The 17,197-nt window shown below is 44.0% G+C and overlaps 1 protein-coding gene across 2 annotated transcripts in view; it reads right to left on the bottom strand.

Annotated features, from left to right (window-relative positions):
- Positions 1-3,483: 3,483 nt before the first annotated feature.
- The window catches only part of LOC139639581 (zinc transporter 6-like), a 35,938-nt gene continuing 22,224 nt past the window's right edge, over positions 3,484-17,197 (bottom strand). The window contains exons 3-8 of one of the 2 annotated variants that reach the window (XM_071513707.1): positions 16,806-16,925; positions 14,124-14,226; positions 13,752-13,799; positions 13,126-13,194; positions 5,501-5,995; positions 3,484-5,428 (exon numbers count right to left, since the gene is read on the bottom strand). In XM_071513707.1, coding sequence (XP_071369808.1) covers positions 5,330-5,428; positions 5,501-5,995; positions 13,126-13,194; positions 13,752-13,799; positions 14,124-14,226; positions 16,806-16,879 — 888 coding nt within the window. In that variant the 5' untranslated portion in view covers positions 16,880-16,925 and the 3' untranslated portion in view covers positions 3,484-5,329. Of the gene's footprint in view, positions 5,996-13,125; positions 13,195-13,751; positions 13,800-14,123; positions 14,227-16,805; positions 16,926-17,197 lie in introns of both variants that reach the window. The other variant, XM_071513706.1, reaches the window with a different exon arrangement.

The raw sequence follows: 17,197 nt of genomic DNA, 5'->3' as shown, positions 1-17,197 counted from the left end.
GCGAACTCCCGGGGCCAAAAAGAATTACAGGATCGCAGGGGGACAAAATAATGACCAGACGCCGCAAAGTTGCTAAAGTGTGTCATGTATTGTTATGAAAGCGCCGCAGCGTGTGGCCGCCGCGGAACACAAGGGAAAGACTTTGTTGGGTCTCAGCGGTTTGCCAAAAGCGGCGGCCAAATGAGCGACCCGGACCGATATCCGCCGCCGTTGTTTCACTGCTTTTTCAACTCTTTGATGAGCTGGTTTTCTCTCCACCGATGTAATCATGGCAGCCTCATGATTAGAGGAGCGAGCGCGAGGTCAGAAGGCCAGCAGTTGAGCACAGAGAGAGGAGCTCGTCTTTTGAAGCCTTGTTGTGAGGGAGTGAACCGACCCGACACAAACTGACACGAATCAAAGGCCTGGAGAAGCACTGATTAGCGAGTTAACACTAGAACGGCCGGTGGATTACAGAGTCGAAGGGTTCCATCACACCTAGTTTGTTTTCTTTGTTCCGAATCAGAGTTGAAAAGTTTGCTTTGTAAGATTTTTATATTTGGTTCATTTAGGCAGATACAAGTGAACCAGGACTTGTAAACAGAACAGAGGTTTGATTCTCTGCCCGAACCCGAGACCGGGTTCTTTTTTTAATAATTGGGGTGGGGAGTAAGCTATTTGGTGTGATAATCAGAATGTTATATGCCTGGTTTTACTGGCCAGCTCCCAGTGCTGCTCCCAACTGTATGAATGTGAAGATGATAAACAAGACTAGGTCAAAACCTAGTATAAGGCTGGACCGTGTATGAGTGTGCCAGGTGCCACGGCCGACCAATGGTGTAACTAACTCCGCTGTAGACCAGCGTGTCCCGTCTCTCTCTCCGCCGCTGTCGTCTCCACCGCGCCCACGGCCCGCATCGAGCCTCCCGATCCAAGCCCCGGTCGCTCCGGTACCCGTCGGTGCCGAAAACGCTGTTCCCCGGACACCCGATGACGCATCGTCGTCGGGACCCCCGCTGAAATCTCGGCCGGATCACCGGGAACAAATCGGCACCCGGCTATTAGCACTGGCCGGAACCCTGGCCCCGGGAAACTTCAGGAAGGTCGTCAGGAAGCCGTTGGCGTGATGAAACCTCCATGCTTGTTTGTGTCTCTCTCTCCGCCGACAGAACAGAGGATTTCAGGTGGACTGAGCTCGTGCATATGCATCGAAATAAACGGCGATATGATATAATTGTATAGATTCTACTTTAGCTTCAGCTTACGGAGAAACGGGCTCCTGATCTCAGCGGAGAAACAAGATGGCGGAGAAAACAAAACTTAAATTTCTGGCTCTGTGATCCTATGATGTGCCACGTGCCACGGCCGACCAATGGTGTGACTTCATCAGTCAGTCAGTCAGTCAGTGACAGACATTCGCATTTATAGGGCAGTCAGTGGCTTTGTAATTGAAACAGATAAGATGTCCTCTGTGAAAAGCATTTTATTCTCTATGTAAACAACTAATTGAAGTTATGGTCTGTAATGAGCATTGTGTGCAGTATAGAGCTTCAAGACCATGAAGTTCAGTCTGGGTTCAAACACTCATCTGGATACAAATCAAACGGCTTTTCAATGACTTTCAAGATCTTGATTGGTGAGATTTGAGGACTCAAAATGTGCATGATCTGGGGTAAAACATGACACCGGTCAGAATTAGACACCATGGAGGCGTAGTTTTTTCAAGTCAAGAAATCCTGGTGAAATCCTTCATTTTTAACCTGCTAAGTCCTTATTTCATTTTTCTCAAATCCACAAACTTTCAAGGATTTTCCAGGCCTATTTTCTGTAGACAGTACAGACTAAGGCCACATCCACCCTAATACGTTTTCGTTTTAAAACGAAAATGATCTCCGTCCACACGAGTGTTTCAGAAATAATCTCCGTCCATACTAACACGCCTGAAAAACTAAACTAACTAAAAACTAAAACGCATCACATGACCATTCACGTACACTGGGCATGCTTGTGCCGGTGTAAACAGGAAGCAGATTGTCTACTCTGTGGTTGGTTGCTTAGTTGCAGAAAATACTCCAGAGGAAGAACAGCAATGGCGTCATCGTTTTCAAAAGTCTCCGTTTCCGCCCGTCCGGACTAAAACGCGATCCCGGAGTTTTCGAACTAAAACGGGGTCAGCAGCGTTTTCAAAAGCCTCCGTTTCCGCCCGTCCGGACTAAAACGCGATCCCGGAGTTTTCGAACTAAAACGGGGTCAGCAGCGTTTTCAAAAGTCTCCGTTTTAGGGGTCAGAATACGCCGGAGTAGTGTGGACACCAGGCGTAAACGTAGTAAAAGTTATGCGTTTTAAAACTAAAACGTGTGGATGTGGCCTAATAACTACATCAATAAGCCAGTTACCTTGACAACGCAGGTGCGTGATTGACAAGAACGACAGAAAAACAAATAATGAGAAAATGATGGAGAGGAAGTGGAAGTTATTTTTTTTTAATAACCAAATCCCAGTCATTCCTTTTAAATAAACATACATGTAATATGTCTCATCAGGGCATCATGGGAATTTTCTGATACAACAACTGTTCTCGATACGACAAATCCAACAAGGAGACTTTCCTGATCCGGCTCTCTGCTGAAGGAAAGCACAGTGTGAATTATTGAATTATTTACGGCGTTAAAACATTTGTTCAGTTGATTTACGCCCAAAAACAAGAAGGAAGCTGAGCTCTCATGTGACAATCCAACACTTTGAATCTGACGCTTTAAATCCAACAAAGAGAACAGAGAACAGAACAGAACAGAAAGGAACTGTTGTATTTTGACACCCAGATGAAACCTCACCCCCCCACTCTTCCCATTAACATCCCAGTCTCGCCCCCCAGTAGAGTATATGGAATGATCCTCACCATTAATATCGTAACCATCAGTACATCGGTTTAAAACAATGTTTTCTGAGGAAGTCGTGTGGAAATGCAAAATCTCTGCGGTACTAAAACAGATCTGGTGTCAGCCGGACTTCCTCCAGTCCTACAGAGCGGACTGGAGGAGATACAAGGTTTCTCTGAAAACTCACAAAACAAACGAGGAGAGGAGGGGATTTGTAGACGATCAGCAAATTATTTCTGCAGAACTGTCACTGAGGACACAGGGGAAAAAACATGATTACCTGAAATTTATGGTTCAATATCTCTAAAAAATATAAAGGATTCAGTCCGTAGAGGAGCATGGATCCTTTATGATTTAGTTTTAATAGTTTTAAATTTGTGCTGTCAGTCATTTTTTAAGAGTAGGTGTCACTTGTTTTTCAAATGGTGGGGTAACACTTCACAATAAGGGTCACTAAGTTAAGGGTTAGTTAATGCTTAATAAGCATTAACTAACCCTTAATTAACAGTTAACTAATGTGTAATTTACTAATGGTGTTAATGTTAACTAAGGTATTAATTTATACATTATTTAATAGTTTATAAAGATGACTATGAAATAATGTATAAATTAATACCTTAGTTAACATGAACACCATTAGTAAATAATTACCAGACACATTAGTTAACTGTTAATTAAGGGTTAGTTAATGCTTATTAAGCATTAACTAACCCTTAATTAATGTACCCTTATTGTAAAGTGTTCCCGGTGGTGGAAATCAAACTTTTCCAAACTGACATGGTATAAAAGCATCCTTCTCTCTCAGTGTTGGAAAGCCAGTTTGATGTAATGGTTTTGTCTCAGTTCAGGTTCATGTTCAGGTCCTCAGCAGCAGCTCTGCAGACTGAACGGTGAAACTTAAGGTTTGTTTTCACAAACAAGTTTAAAGAGCAGAAGACTGTGTCGCTTTATCCCAAAAATCAGATTTGAAAAAAAGAAAAAAGAAAACACTTAATTGACTCTTAGAAAATGATTGCCGGCAATAAACCAAACAACTCATTATGGAATACAACAGAGTTCATTATCAAACCAAGGACCTTTGCTTATAAAATATCAACAATTTGTAAGGAAGAAATCATTCTTAATATGAAAGACTGACTGATGAATTACAGGCAGCAAGAACCTCGTTGGTCTGAGTCCAGGGCCACAAAACACTAGGCAACTTTTTAGGCAACAATGTAGGGCAACATTGCCAAAGGAGCTGACTCAACACTCTTCAACTGATTAGATGGCAATTTCTTGTCATAATAAAATCGACCGTATACATCCATCCCCTCTCCCTTCTCCCAAATCTTTCCCCTCTACTCGCTCAAACAGGCTTTTATTTTGAAATAAAAAGAATGCTTTCTACCTCTTTCCTAAACTCTTATTTCTCCTTTTTTTGCACAATTTCTGTCTTGCATGATCATTCAAAGGACACAGGGTATTCTGGGTCTGGGTGCTGTGACCTCTGACCTCTGACCTCTGACCATTGACTCCTTACTACTGGCTGTTTGTATTGTTGGTGATCTAAGAATTGAAGGTTATTCTACAGTGTAAATCACTCAGGATGTAAAAATACATTTTGCTCTGTGCCTACACTTCATTTCCTTTAATTCCAGTAATGTTGCCCTGTCATGTTGCCCAAAAAGTTGCCCATGGTGCATCACAGCCTTAAATGTAACAAAACTTAGCATCTAACCAAAAATTATAATATTATGAGAGATTTATGGATTTTTAAAGTTGAGGTTTACAAACCCAGAGCAAACTGCTGCTCAGTCGGTCTGTTTAGAGAGTAATCAACAACAGTTATGAGAGACATTTTGTCAGGGAGGAAGAGGTGATGATGTTACAATCTCTCCTTTTGTTGTCACTCCTGGTGTCCCTTGTAACCTTGGTAACCACCCGCCAAACATGTCATGACAGGCCACTGTAGTACAGAAAGTCTGTTCCTCATATCAAAGTATTTCCCTCCTTCTCAAGATCCTGATACAAAAAGAAAAAACACAAAGAGAGCAAATCCAAGGAAAGTGGACGTCTTGGTCCCATCATCATCAAAATAAATACCATAATATATTCTCTCTCTCTCTCTCTCTCTCTCTCTCTCTCTCTCTCTCTCACTTGTACTTCTGCACCTTCTAAAGTCAGGGGAGGCTTACACTACAAGATTTAGCACCAAAACCTCAGAGAATCAACAGGATTCTCTTACATTTTTGTGGTGCAGCCACACTGGAAGTAAATGTTGTAGTGTCCGCCGGTCCGACCCGGACAGAAAATATAGATTTGAGCAGGTTTTCAAATATCGGAACTGAATTTCTGAGAAACACTTGATTTACACGTGAGCTGCAGGACGAACCGACCGATCACCTCGCGTCTCGTTCAAGTATTTGAATTGTACTGCGACAGAGTTCTGGCCGGGCCCGGTCCTGGTCCCGACCCTCCCGGCGTGGCGGTCAGGGTCGGTATTGTCTGTACTGCGACTGGGAAGCCAGAGGGTTGCCGGTTCCAAACCGGAGCGGCGCCGTCGACCCTCCTAAGGCAGTTCTGTAGCTCTGAGACGAAGGCATCCCGGTCGCGCCCACGACCAGTCCGAACCCCATCCTGGCCCCGGCTCCGGCCCCCGCGCCCTGCAGGCCCAGACCCGGTCCGCCGCCGCCCCCCGGCCGGGCCAGGCCCTGACTCAGCATCCCCGTGTAGGGAGACGCTCCGTAGCCCAGTCCCAGGCCGCCGTAGGGCCGGTGGGCGTGGTGGGCGGCGGCGGGGAGGACCACCGGCTGCACGTTCCTCCCGGGCGTGTTGAAGGAGAACTCGGGCGGGGGGCTGCTGGGTTTGGAGGGGGTGGAGGTCAGAGGGTCCATCTCTACTCCTCCGGACAACAGGTGGGCGGGGACGGAGGAGGAGAAGGAGGAGGAGGAGGAGAGGGCGGCGTAGCCTTCGGCGGGACCCAGAGGAGCCGAGGAGGAGGAGAGCGGCCCGCTGACGAGCGAGGGTCTGGTCCAGTCGTCTTTAAAGATCTGGACCGTCAGCGTGGAAACCAGCGGCAGCAGCCGGTTGGTGACGTGGGCCAAGACCAGCTGCTCATTAGCATCACGCCGGATTCTCACGTGGGCGGAGCCAGCCTGAGACAGAGGGGGACAAAGGAATTTATTAGGGATATGAGGCAGGAACAGAGCAGGTACAGATCAAGGAAAGAGAAGTAAAGAGGGTACAGAACAGGGATAGAGGGGTAACAGAGCGGTGAAAGAGGGGTTCAGGGGGGTAACAGAGGGTTAAAACGGGGTACGGAGCAGGGACAGAGGGGTACAAAATGGGGACAGAGGGGTACAGAGGGGTACAAAATGAGTACAGAGTGGTGCAAAACAGGGACAGAGGGGTACAAAGGGGGTAACAGAGGGGTACAAAATGAGGACAGAAGGGTACAGAGGGGTACAACATGGGGAAAGAGGGGTACAAAATGGAGACAGATGGGTACAACATGGGGACAGAGTGGTACAGAGCAGGGACAGAGGGGTACAAATGGATACAAAACAGGGACAGAGGGGTGCAAAACAGGGACAGAGGGGTGCAAAGGGGGTAACAGAGGGGTACAAAATGAGGACAGAAGGGTACAGAGGGGTACAAAATGGGGACAGAGGGGTACAGAGGGGTACAACATGGGGACAGAGGGGTACAACATGGGGACAGAGGGGTACAACATGGGGACAGAGGGGTACAGAGCAGGGGCAGAGGGGTACAAATGAGTACAAAACAGGGACAGAGGGGTAAGAGAAGAGGGTACAGAACAGGGATAGAGGGGTACAAAGCGGTGAAAGAGGGGTTCAGGGGGGTAACAGAGGGTTAAAACGGGGTACAGAGCAGGGACAGAGGGGTACAAAATGGGGACAGAGGGGTACAAAGGGGGTAACAGAGGGGTAAAAAATGGGGACAAAAGGGTACAGAGGGGTACAAAATGGGGACAAAGGGGTACAGAGGGGTACAACATGGGGACAGAGGGGTACAGAGGGGTACAACATGGGGACAGAGGGGTACAACATGGGGACAGAGGGGTACAACATGGGGACAGAGGGGTACAGAGGGGTACAACATGGGGACAGAGGGGTACAAAATGGGACAGAGGGGTACAAAATGGGGACAGAGGGGTACAAAATGGGGACAGGGCGGGAGCAGAAGTGTACAGAGGAGTATTGAGGAAGGACAAAGGTGTACAGAGGGGTAAAAGACAAGTAAAAGAGGGGGTAAAGAGGGGTAACAGAGGGGTAGAGGGCATGGACAGAGGATACAGAGGGGTACAAGGGGGTACAGAGCAGGGACTTGGGGATAGAGACAGAGACAGAGAGGGAAGGAGGGATGGAAGTAGAAGAGAAGAATGGAAAGAGGAAGAGAGGGACAGAGGGATGTATGGGGAAAAAAAGAGGCAAAGAAAAGATGGAGGGAGACGCAAGAGGGAGGAAGGATAGATGGAGGGGGAGGATGGAGGGACAGAGGGAGATGAAAGGAGGAGAAAATGGATGGAAGCAGGAGAAGTGGAAGGAGGCAGAAAGAGGGATTTTAGGGGAGTCAGCGGGGCGGAGGAGAAGCAGGTCAACAGTAATTGGATGTGATGAAGGCGGCGGCGGGTGGGGGGGGGGAGGGGGGGAAGGGGGGGACAGAAAGGGAAGTATAGGTCAGTCAGTGTGTTTGTTCAACAATTATCACACACACACACACACACACACACACACCCGTGCGAGGTCAGCGAGGTCGCCCCTCAATCTGCCCTCCTGCCCAAGTGCCCATGAGCAAGAGACTGAACCCCTGCCTGCTCCACTGACCCTTCATATCCTCAATAACCCCCAAAACCCTTAATAACACTTGTTTTAAATATGTTTAGTCACTGATTAAACTGACTGATATTGGACTGCTGCCTATGATTAAGTATTAGTAATGTAATAGCTTGTCAAAATGTAATAAAATGTCTCTAAATTGGTTGAATATGTAAGAAAACCTGCATTTAATAAATTGTTGGATAATGCAATTCTTAGTTCATAAGGCGGTGTGAATTAGATTTAATTGATGATGTAATAATATTATTGCCTGTAATGCAATGACTTGTAAAAATAAGAAGACTGTAAGAACTCATGTTATTACACAATTAGTCAAAAGTATTATGACATCATCAGCTGATAATATTTTACACATCTCAAAGTAATAATCGTTGGTTAATATGATACTATATTATCCAACAATTCATTACATTAGTAGGTTTTATGACATTTTCTATCTGTTTTCATTACACTGCTGACAAGTTTTATGAGCAGTTACATTACCAGCTGCTGAAAGCCTTCACATAGAAAATGTTACTCTGCTCTCTTCTATTTAAGTGGCTTCTGAAAACTCATTTCTATAAGTTAGCCTTTTTATAAAAAATCTCTCTCTATTTTTCGTCAGTTTTGTTTATTTTGGTCGTGTGCTTCAACTTTTGCTAACGTGTCATATGCATGTATACGTGCAAGTGCTATATAAATAAAATTATTATTATTCTCTGTAACTCAGATTGCATGTGGCTTTTGTCCGGTGTTGTTTATCGCCTGTCTGTATGTTTTCTGTCATGATGCTGTTTTCCTGTCCGGGTCTGCCTTGAAAAACATTCGGTATGTGGTTAAATAAAGGTTAAACTGGTTAAACTGGTTAAACTGGTTAAACTGGTTAAACTGGACGACCTTTCCCCTCTCCTCTCTCTCCTGAACCTTTCACTCTGATTCTAACAGAAAAACACTAAAGCAGACCCTCCACTTCGTCCTTTTCTCATTTTTCCATCCTTGTGGGGATATTTAGTCCTCAAAAGGCCAGAAATACAGAGCGCACAACTCACACACACACACACACACACACACACACACACACACACACACACACACACACACACACACACACACACTCAGACACACACACTCAGACACACACACACTCACACACACGCAGAGTCCCCCGTGGGGCAGAAGTGCAGTCAGAGGGTCAAATCAGTTTGGACAGCAGCTCTGTTAGCAGTGGGCCAACAACCAACAGTTGTGTAACTACAGCAACAACAACAACATCAACGAAGCAGCAGCATGACCCACAACAACTTCAATCACAACAACAACATCGATAACCTAAACAACAACATCAGTAATATAAACAACAACAAGTGAAAGAGCAGCAGCATCAGCGTGGAGGCTGGACCAGAGGACTCTGCTCCCCCTACAGGGGGCAGGGGGAATGACAGCTACCACACACACACACACACACACACACACACACACACACACACCTGGCAGTGCATGGAAGAGTGGCTAATTTCACTAACATCTGTGATTTAAAAAAAAGTCTCTGCGCTGTGTGCGTGAGAGAGAGAGAGAGAGAGAGAGGGGGAGGGAGAGAGATAGTGTGTATGAGAGAGAGAGAGTGTGTCAGAGAAAGAGAAATAGAGAGAGAGAGACAGACAGACAGAGAGAGACAGAGAGAGAGGGACAGACAGAGAGAGAGAGACAGAGAGAGAGGGAAAGACAGACGGAGAGAGAGAGAGAAAGAGAGAGAAATAGAGAGACAGACAGACAGAGAGAGAGAGAGACAGATGGAGAGAGACAGACAGACGGAGAGAGAGACAGAGAGATAGAGAGAGACAGTGCAGTGTCACTATTTCATAAAGGTATATAAACCTTTGAGTTACAAACACACACACACACACACACACACACACATATGGAAATATTGGGACAGAAACACAGACTCTCTCGCCCAAATAGTTGAAACAAAAAGCCATTTTACATGCATTTATATTCTTTCTTCTTCATGTGTTTTGATCACTGGTCAAATATACAGCAAAACTAGAACTGACTGCAACTAAACTACTGTAAACTAAAACGACACTAAAAGACAAATGACCTAAAAGGTGCAACATGTTGCATTTTAACCATCAATATATTGTCAAATTCAAATTACAAAAAATGAGTCCATGTTGGAGATGATTGTTCTCCTCTATCTCACTCCAGTAGTATTGTTAGTTCTAGGGTTTCTCCACAATAAGACTACATTTCCCATCAGCCCAAATGCCTCCTGCCCCCCCCCCCCCTCCCTGAAGAGGATAAACATGTTGGAAGTGATTTCTCCATCTTCCTTTCCCTCCTTCCACCATCTGCTGCCAGAAACTCTTTCAGCTTTAGCTCCGTTTGCTCTGGAAGAACAGAACCTCTTCCTGTTTTGTGCCGTAAAGTGATCCAGCAGATTTCCCTCCAGATCCACCAGGTGGAGAAACTATGGAGGATGCAGAGTGGAGGCTGATAGAGGCTGACAGGCTGACCACTGAGGGTCTGGTTTGTTTACGGTAATTATACTAATGTCTCAAAATGTATTATTGATGTTAAAAAGATACACACAGCACCTTTAAATTACAACTAAAGTCAGCAGATACCAAACTAAAACTAAACTGAACAAAACACAAGTTAACTTCGGTTAACTGAAGTACAATAAATAATTTCTCTTTTCTTCCTGACAGTGGAAAATGAGTGTGTTTCTGCAGAAAGAGAGACAGTGTGTATGTGCGTTTCTGTAGTGTGTGTGTGTGTGTGTGTGTGTGTGTGTGTGTGTGTGTGGCCCGGGACCTCAGCCGCTCTGACAGCCAGCTGGGCTTGTTTGCTGTCGCTACGACAACACACACACACCCCACAACCCCCCACGACACAGACGACAACAACAACAACAACAACAACAACAACATTCACTCCAAAAAACGGATGGAGAGACAGCAGAAAGAAGACAGAGAGAGAGAGAGAGAAAGAGACAGAAGAGGAAAAGCAAAGAGAACGGGAGATATAAAGCGCGAGAGAGAGAGAGAGAGAGAGAGAGAGAGAGAGAGAGAGAGAGAGAGAAATGTCTACGCATGAATGACTTGTTCCTTCTTTTCGTCTGGGTGAGCAAATCCCTGCAGACCGTCGCTCCGAAACGACGAATGACAGAACGAGACGAACGAGGGAGGAGGGGGAGAGAGAGAGAGAGAGAGAGAGAGAGAGAGAGAGAGAGAAATCTAGAAACAAGACAAACACGCAGACAGACAAAACAAACAAACTAGCAGACGGATGGAGCGAGGGAGAGAGAGAGAGAGAGAGAACAACACTGATGGAAAGAGAGAGAGAGAGATGGCGAGAGGAAGCGGTGATGACAGACTGACAGAGAGAGGAACCATCTGACAGAGGAATGGAGAGAGCGAGGGAGTAGCAGGATGGACGAGAGAGGAGAGAGAGAGACAGAGAGATGGAGAGAGACAGAGAGAGAGAGACAGAGAGAGGGAGAGAGACAGACAGACAGAGAGAGACAGAGAGAGAGACAGACAGATGGAGAGAGAGACAGAGAGAGAGAGACAGACAGACAGACAGAGAGAGACAGAGAGAGAGAGAGACAGATGAGAGAGAGAGACAGAGATAGAGAGACAGAGAGAGGGAGAGATACAGAGAGACAGAGAGAGAGATAGAAAGAGAGAGATAGAGAGAGACAGAGAGAGGGAGAGAGAGAGAGAGACAGAGATGGAGAGAGACAGAGAGAGGGAGAGAGAGAGAGAGACAGACAGAGAGAGAGAGACAGACAGAGAGAGAGACAGAAAGAGAGAGATAGAGAGAGAGATAGACAGAGAGAGACAGACAGAGCGAGAGAGAGAGAGAGAGGGAGAGAGAGAGAGAGAGATTTACAGGATAGAGAGACAGTGAGAAAGAGAAGCACACACACACACACACACTGGGCTTGATGGAAATGGTTTTATGAAGGCAGATACCGATATTTAGATTATGATGTTTTGATTGAAGCTGCTGACAGCGGATATTTTGTGCTGACATTCAAAACCTTTAAATTTGACCATTTTCATGCCAGAAAATATAAAAAAAAATTCCAAGTATTCAGCGTTTCCCCCCAGAACTTTAATCTTGTCAGGGTGGAAAACCTCTGAAACATTTAGACCATCATGGGACACTAACATTTAACAATAATAATAATAATAATAAAACATATTCATGCATACCTGTGTGGAATCAAATCAAAATGTCTCATTAGAATCAGTTCAGGTTAACGTCTTCCCATAGACAACCAGTGTAGTATTGATCAATTGTACAATCGATATGGAATCAATCAAACTGAATCATATCTTCATATCAGACTGGAACAGATCTGATTTTGAATAAAAGGACGATATCGGCCCCAGATATCGGTCTGAGCCTTATTCTTACAAAGACATAAACACAAACACATGCTCTCTCTCCCTCTCTCTCTCACACACACACACACACACACACACACACACACACACACACTTAAACACACTTAAACACATCCTCTGGCTTCATATCTTCACGTTAGTGTTTGCTCTGTCTTCACATGCTTTGGGACGGATCTGTCTGTTAGAAACTCTTCAGACATAAACTGAATCATTTGGTGTTTTCAGACACTTTGGAGAAACTTCTCATCACATGCTCACATGTCGGCAGCCATGTTTAAAAGCCACAATCTCCTTCAGGACGTTTTCTACTGGGATTACTGGGACTAGAGCGCTGGAGGAAGGACTCAGCTGCTCCCATAATCCCAGAAAAAAAACCCCATCATCTTAGGTGTTGCTGCTATACTGACTTGACTTTGTTTGCAGGTTAAGATGAGATAAAACTTCACTGGTAACTTTAACTTTATGTAACTTTACATTAAGTTTACATTAACTGATGTTGCATGAATAACAACATTAACAACAATTAAATAAAGTTAAACATGTCAAACACTCTTCACTGCCAGAATATGTTTCAGTAATACATGAAGAGTTTGGGTTTCAGTTTAGACAATACATTGCCATTAACAAACATCTTTGTTAATGTTGTTATTCATGTTTAATTCATGTTTAACGCATTAGTTAACATTAGTTCATGAACAGTGCATTTGTGTGTGCATGTGTGCTACATATGGTTATGAAATGATTTGGAGTGTTCTTATAGGTGAATAATAGTTTATGCTATTCATACGTGTGTTTCAGTGTGTCCCATATTAGGTGAGGGTTTTGTCTTTGAGTCAAGAAATCTGAACTGTGGGTTTGGCTTTATGCCGAGATTTATGTTGTTGTTTACTCTAGTGTATAAAAGCGAGTGTACTGAGCTTCACTTCTTTGTCACTTCTCTGTTATATGCTTATCTGTAACACTGATCTGAACCATGCATGTCTGAATAAAGAATCCACTGAAGACTCTTGAACCTTCACTTGAACATACCAGAGACCCGAAGCCCACGGTCCAGAAGTGTTCGTTACGGACCTCCAGCACTCCGTCCAGAGTCGACACCTGATTGGACACACGGAGGAACAACAGTTAGCCAATCAGCATCGAGCATTCCATCAGTCTTTAGCTTTACACACTGACTGTCAGTTAACTTGCCAGTCCTAGGTCCTCCTAGGATATTTGATGAAGACCAGAGGCTGAATATATTCATCACTCCACAAGAGAAAGGCAGCCATCACAAACACTAAAAGCGTGATAATGAATTTATATCAGGGGAAGTGAGCCGGTCCTGAAGGATCCACACTGCTGAACAACAGGAAGAGAAAAAATAAGATTTCATCCCAGATGCTCCAAATAATTTATATTTGCGTGGATTCCTCAGAACCGGCTCAGTTCTCTTTGTATTTGGGATCAATATTATTTACAGACTCATTTTTAGGTGCGATCTATCTCTACATAATACATTTCTATCAGAAATTTGTTTTTTTCACATTCCATACATCATCTTTGAACCATCCTGAATATTCTTCCCGACCTCCAGGCTGAGAACCGCTGAATGAAATCATTAACAACTCATTAACATAATAAATACCATTATTATTCTAAATACAGTGCAGTACCTCTCTGAGCAGCTTGTCCAGCTGTCCGATGACGTGGGAGGGCGTGGTCTGAAAACAAGATGGAGGTGAATCAATAACTACAGACTACTGACTCAGGTGTTCATGTTTGGAGCTGTGAACGTACAGATGGAGACAAAATATTCATCCCAACATCAGACACTTGAAACGGAAAATAATGTTTTTCTTCCAACCATTTCACAAGTATAATTTCACACCTGCAATTAGTCTGTATTAAATTAATAAGAGGCCAATATCAACTAAATTAGTTAGTATTAAATGAATGATTTTAAAGTGTGTGTGTGTGTGTGTGTGTGTGTGTGTGTGTGTGTGTGTGTGTGTGTGTGTGTGTGTGTGTGTGTGTGTGTGTCCTACCTGCAGCAGCACCTTGCCGCTGTACACGCTCATGGGATACATGGTGCCGAAGGTCATGAGAGCGATGGCTACCGCCGAGGCTGTGTCCACCGCGTTGTAGTTACTGTTCACACACACACACACACACACACACACACACACACACACACACACACACACACACACACACACACACACACACACACACACACACACACACACACACACACACACACACACACACACACACACGGCAAATTCAGGTCAACACTACATACTTCTTCTGTACAACCACAGAACAAATTTGAGAGAAAATAATAACTAAACATTAGTGACACACTGATCCACTGCTGTGTCATGTTAGATCTGCACAGTGAGCTGAAACGATAATCCCATTTCATTTTGAATTTTCATACTGTGATCACAGCATTAATCATGATTATTGCTCTTGATTACTTTACTACACTTTTGCCATCTGCTATCAACATCTTGACTATTCCATCTACAGTGGATGTTTTCAATAAAATTAAACCTAAAACATTCAATATTACTGAATTCTCTGCCTATTCATTGTGGAAAATAAAATTGAGATATATGATTAGGGCTGAACGATTTTGAAAAAATATCTAATTGTGATTATTCTGACTGATATTGCAATTGCGATATGATTTACGATATTAGAGGGAATGATCATTTTTGCATCATTATTCTCATTTTCATTGAAAAACGTATTAAAATGATTATGGTGTGATTTTTGCGGGGATCTGTACCAAACAAAGATGTTTTCTTAAGTCTGTAGAATATGATGTGTAGGCCAGGACATCTCTGCAGCACCACAATAGTTCATTTAAAATGCTATTTTGACACATTTCACAAATATTGCGCCTCCTGCGATTTGAAAATTGCAGTAGGCCATATTGCGATTTCGATAAAGATTTAGGACGTATCTATGATTATTCACAATTACCGACAGCACTGACAGCTTAGCATGTTATTGGTACTCAGTTAAAGTTCAGTTCTGCAATAGTAGCTTGGTGTTAAAGGCCACAGCTGTAACTTCCCACAAGCAACTGTTCAGGGCTACAGTTAGCTAAAGAAGAGTCTGGAGGACACAGGAGAGAAGGACTGGAGCAGAGTTCATGAAGGTGCCATGAAGCCTCATGGACCTCTTCATGTGAATGTGATAAAGTTCACATGAAGAGCTGAATGCTGCTAACCAGAGGTGTGAGCAAGTCAACTTTGCTCCAGTCCCAAGTCAGCCTCAAGTCTTGAGGCACAAGTCTCAAGTCAAGTCCCAAGTCTACATGTAGATTACCAAATCAAGTCAAAGTCATTAATGTCAAGTCTCAAGTCTAAATGTAGAACAGCAAGTCAAGTCAGAACAAATCAAGAGTCCAGTATCAATTTAATATCTTAAAGAAAACTAAATATCTAGGACTTTTCAATGCAATATGGTTTTAATAGGATAAAAACTTGGTAAGAGCATCATGAGTTTGATTTCTATAATCAGTTTCAACTTCAATAAATTCAATCATTCCATACAAATTCAGAAAACAGAATTTAAATTCAGTCGTCTGCTGGAACAAATCGCATCACTTTCAATCTAAGTCATTTACACAAACACAAGATCTCAAGTCAAGACTTTAGAAACCTTTTCAAGTCATCAGAGTACAAGTCAGAGTCAAGTCCCAAGTCACCAGAACCCAAGTCAAGTCGAGTCTAAAGTCTTCTCTTCATGCATCAAGTCAAGTCTCACGCAGTTAAAACATGTCACATGTGTCGTCAAGTCATGTGACTCGAGTCCTCACCTCTGCTGCCAACTACTAGTCTCTGTTTGTTAAGTGAGTCTAGTCTACAGGTCACCAGCCATCATTTAGAGTCCTATTCAGTCTGGGTTTGGGTTGATCTTAGGGTTGAAGTTAGGTTTAAACATGGGCTTGGGGTTAGTTAGGCTCATGTCAGGGTTTGGGTCACAGTCTGTAGAGAGGCACCAAATAGGCAAGTGGCACTTTGTAGAAAATCCAAATAAAGTGTTTCCTCCTATTCCATTCTCAACATCCAGCTGGATCAAATGGGACAAGCTGTCTGTGTTCAGGCTCCAGATACATTTTTAATCAACTTGAGCATCATTTCTGTCCCTGCATGTGTTTCCCCGTCTGACTGTCTTGCACCAGGAGACATTTTAAGTTACCAAAGATCAAGACAATTTAAATCAGGGAAAAGGGGGAAAAGGAAATTTCCAGCAGTGACGGATTCTGTCACCAAATCGCCCAACCCAAGAAACAAACCTGTTCTATTCTGAACATCGAGTGGGTTGGAAAAAGTAGTGAGAGTAGCTGGTGAATTTGGGGATTTTTGGGGGGGATTTACAAGAGTGAGAGAGAGAGAGAGAGAGAGAGAGAGAGAGTGAGAGAGAGAGAGAGAGAGAGAGTGAGAGAGGGACAGAGAGAGAGAGACATAGAGAGAGAGAGAGGGAGAGAGAGAGGGACACAGAGAGAGAGAGAGAGAGAGAGAGAGAGAGAGAGAGAGAGAGAGAGAGAGAGAGAGAGAGGGAGGGGGGCAGAGAGAGAGACACAGAGAGAGAGAGAGACATAGAGAGAGAGAGAGAGAGAGAGAAATAGGGAGAGAGAGAGAAATAGGGAGAGAGAGAGAGAGAGAGAGAGAGAGAGAGAGAGAGAGAGAGAGAGAGAGGTTAATCCTTACTTGATCTCAATCAGCATGTAGGTGATGCAGAGGGAGAGCGCTCCTGCCATGTTGATCAGGACAAAGGGGTTCATCCGAGGCAGCAACACACTGCTGAGACCTGGAATGATGCCACACAGACTGTCACACACACACACACACACACACACACACACACACACACACACACAAACAAATGAATAGGATTAGTACAATGCTCACTTCAAAATTTTCCAAAGTCAACTCCAAACATTTTCCAGCTTTGAAGGGGAATGCAATTAAAAATTGACTTTAATATTGTAACTATGAAAGACATTTTCCTAAAGTTGGACATCTGAAATTATGAATAAAATATGGCAACAGGAGACTGACTTTTCTTTCAACCACCGTAAGCGATGCAACTTACTCTTACA

This window comes from Centroberyx affinis, unplaced genomic scaffold (genome assembly GCF_046629955.1).
Source record: "Centroberyx affinis isolate AG114_WGS23_722 - 3 ecotype Tasmania unplaced genomic scaffold, CSIRO-AGI_Caff_v1 ptg007434l_1, whole genome shotgun sequence".
Lineage (NCBI taxonomy): Eukaryota > Metazoa > Chordata > Actinopteri > Beryciformes > Berycidae > Centroberyx > Centroberyx affinis.
This window is presented reverse-complemented; position numbering and strand designations above follow the sequence as displayed.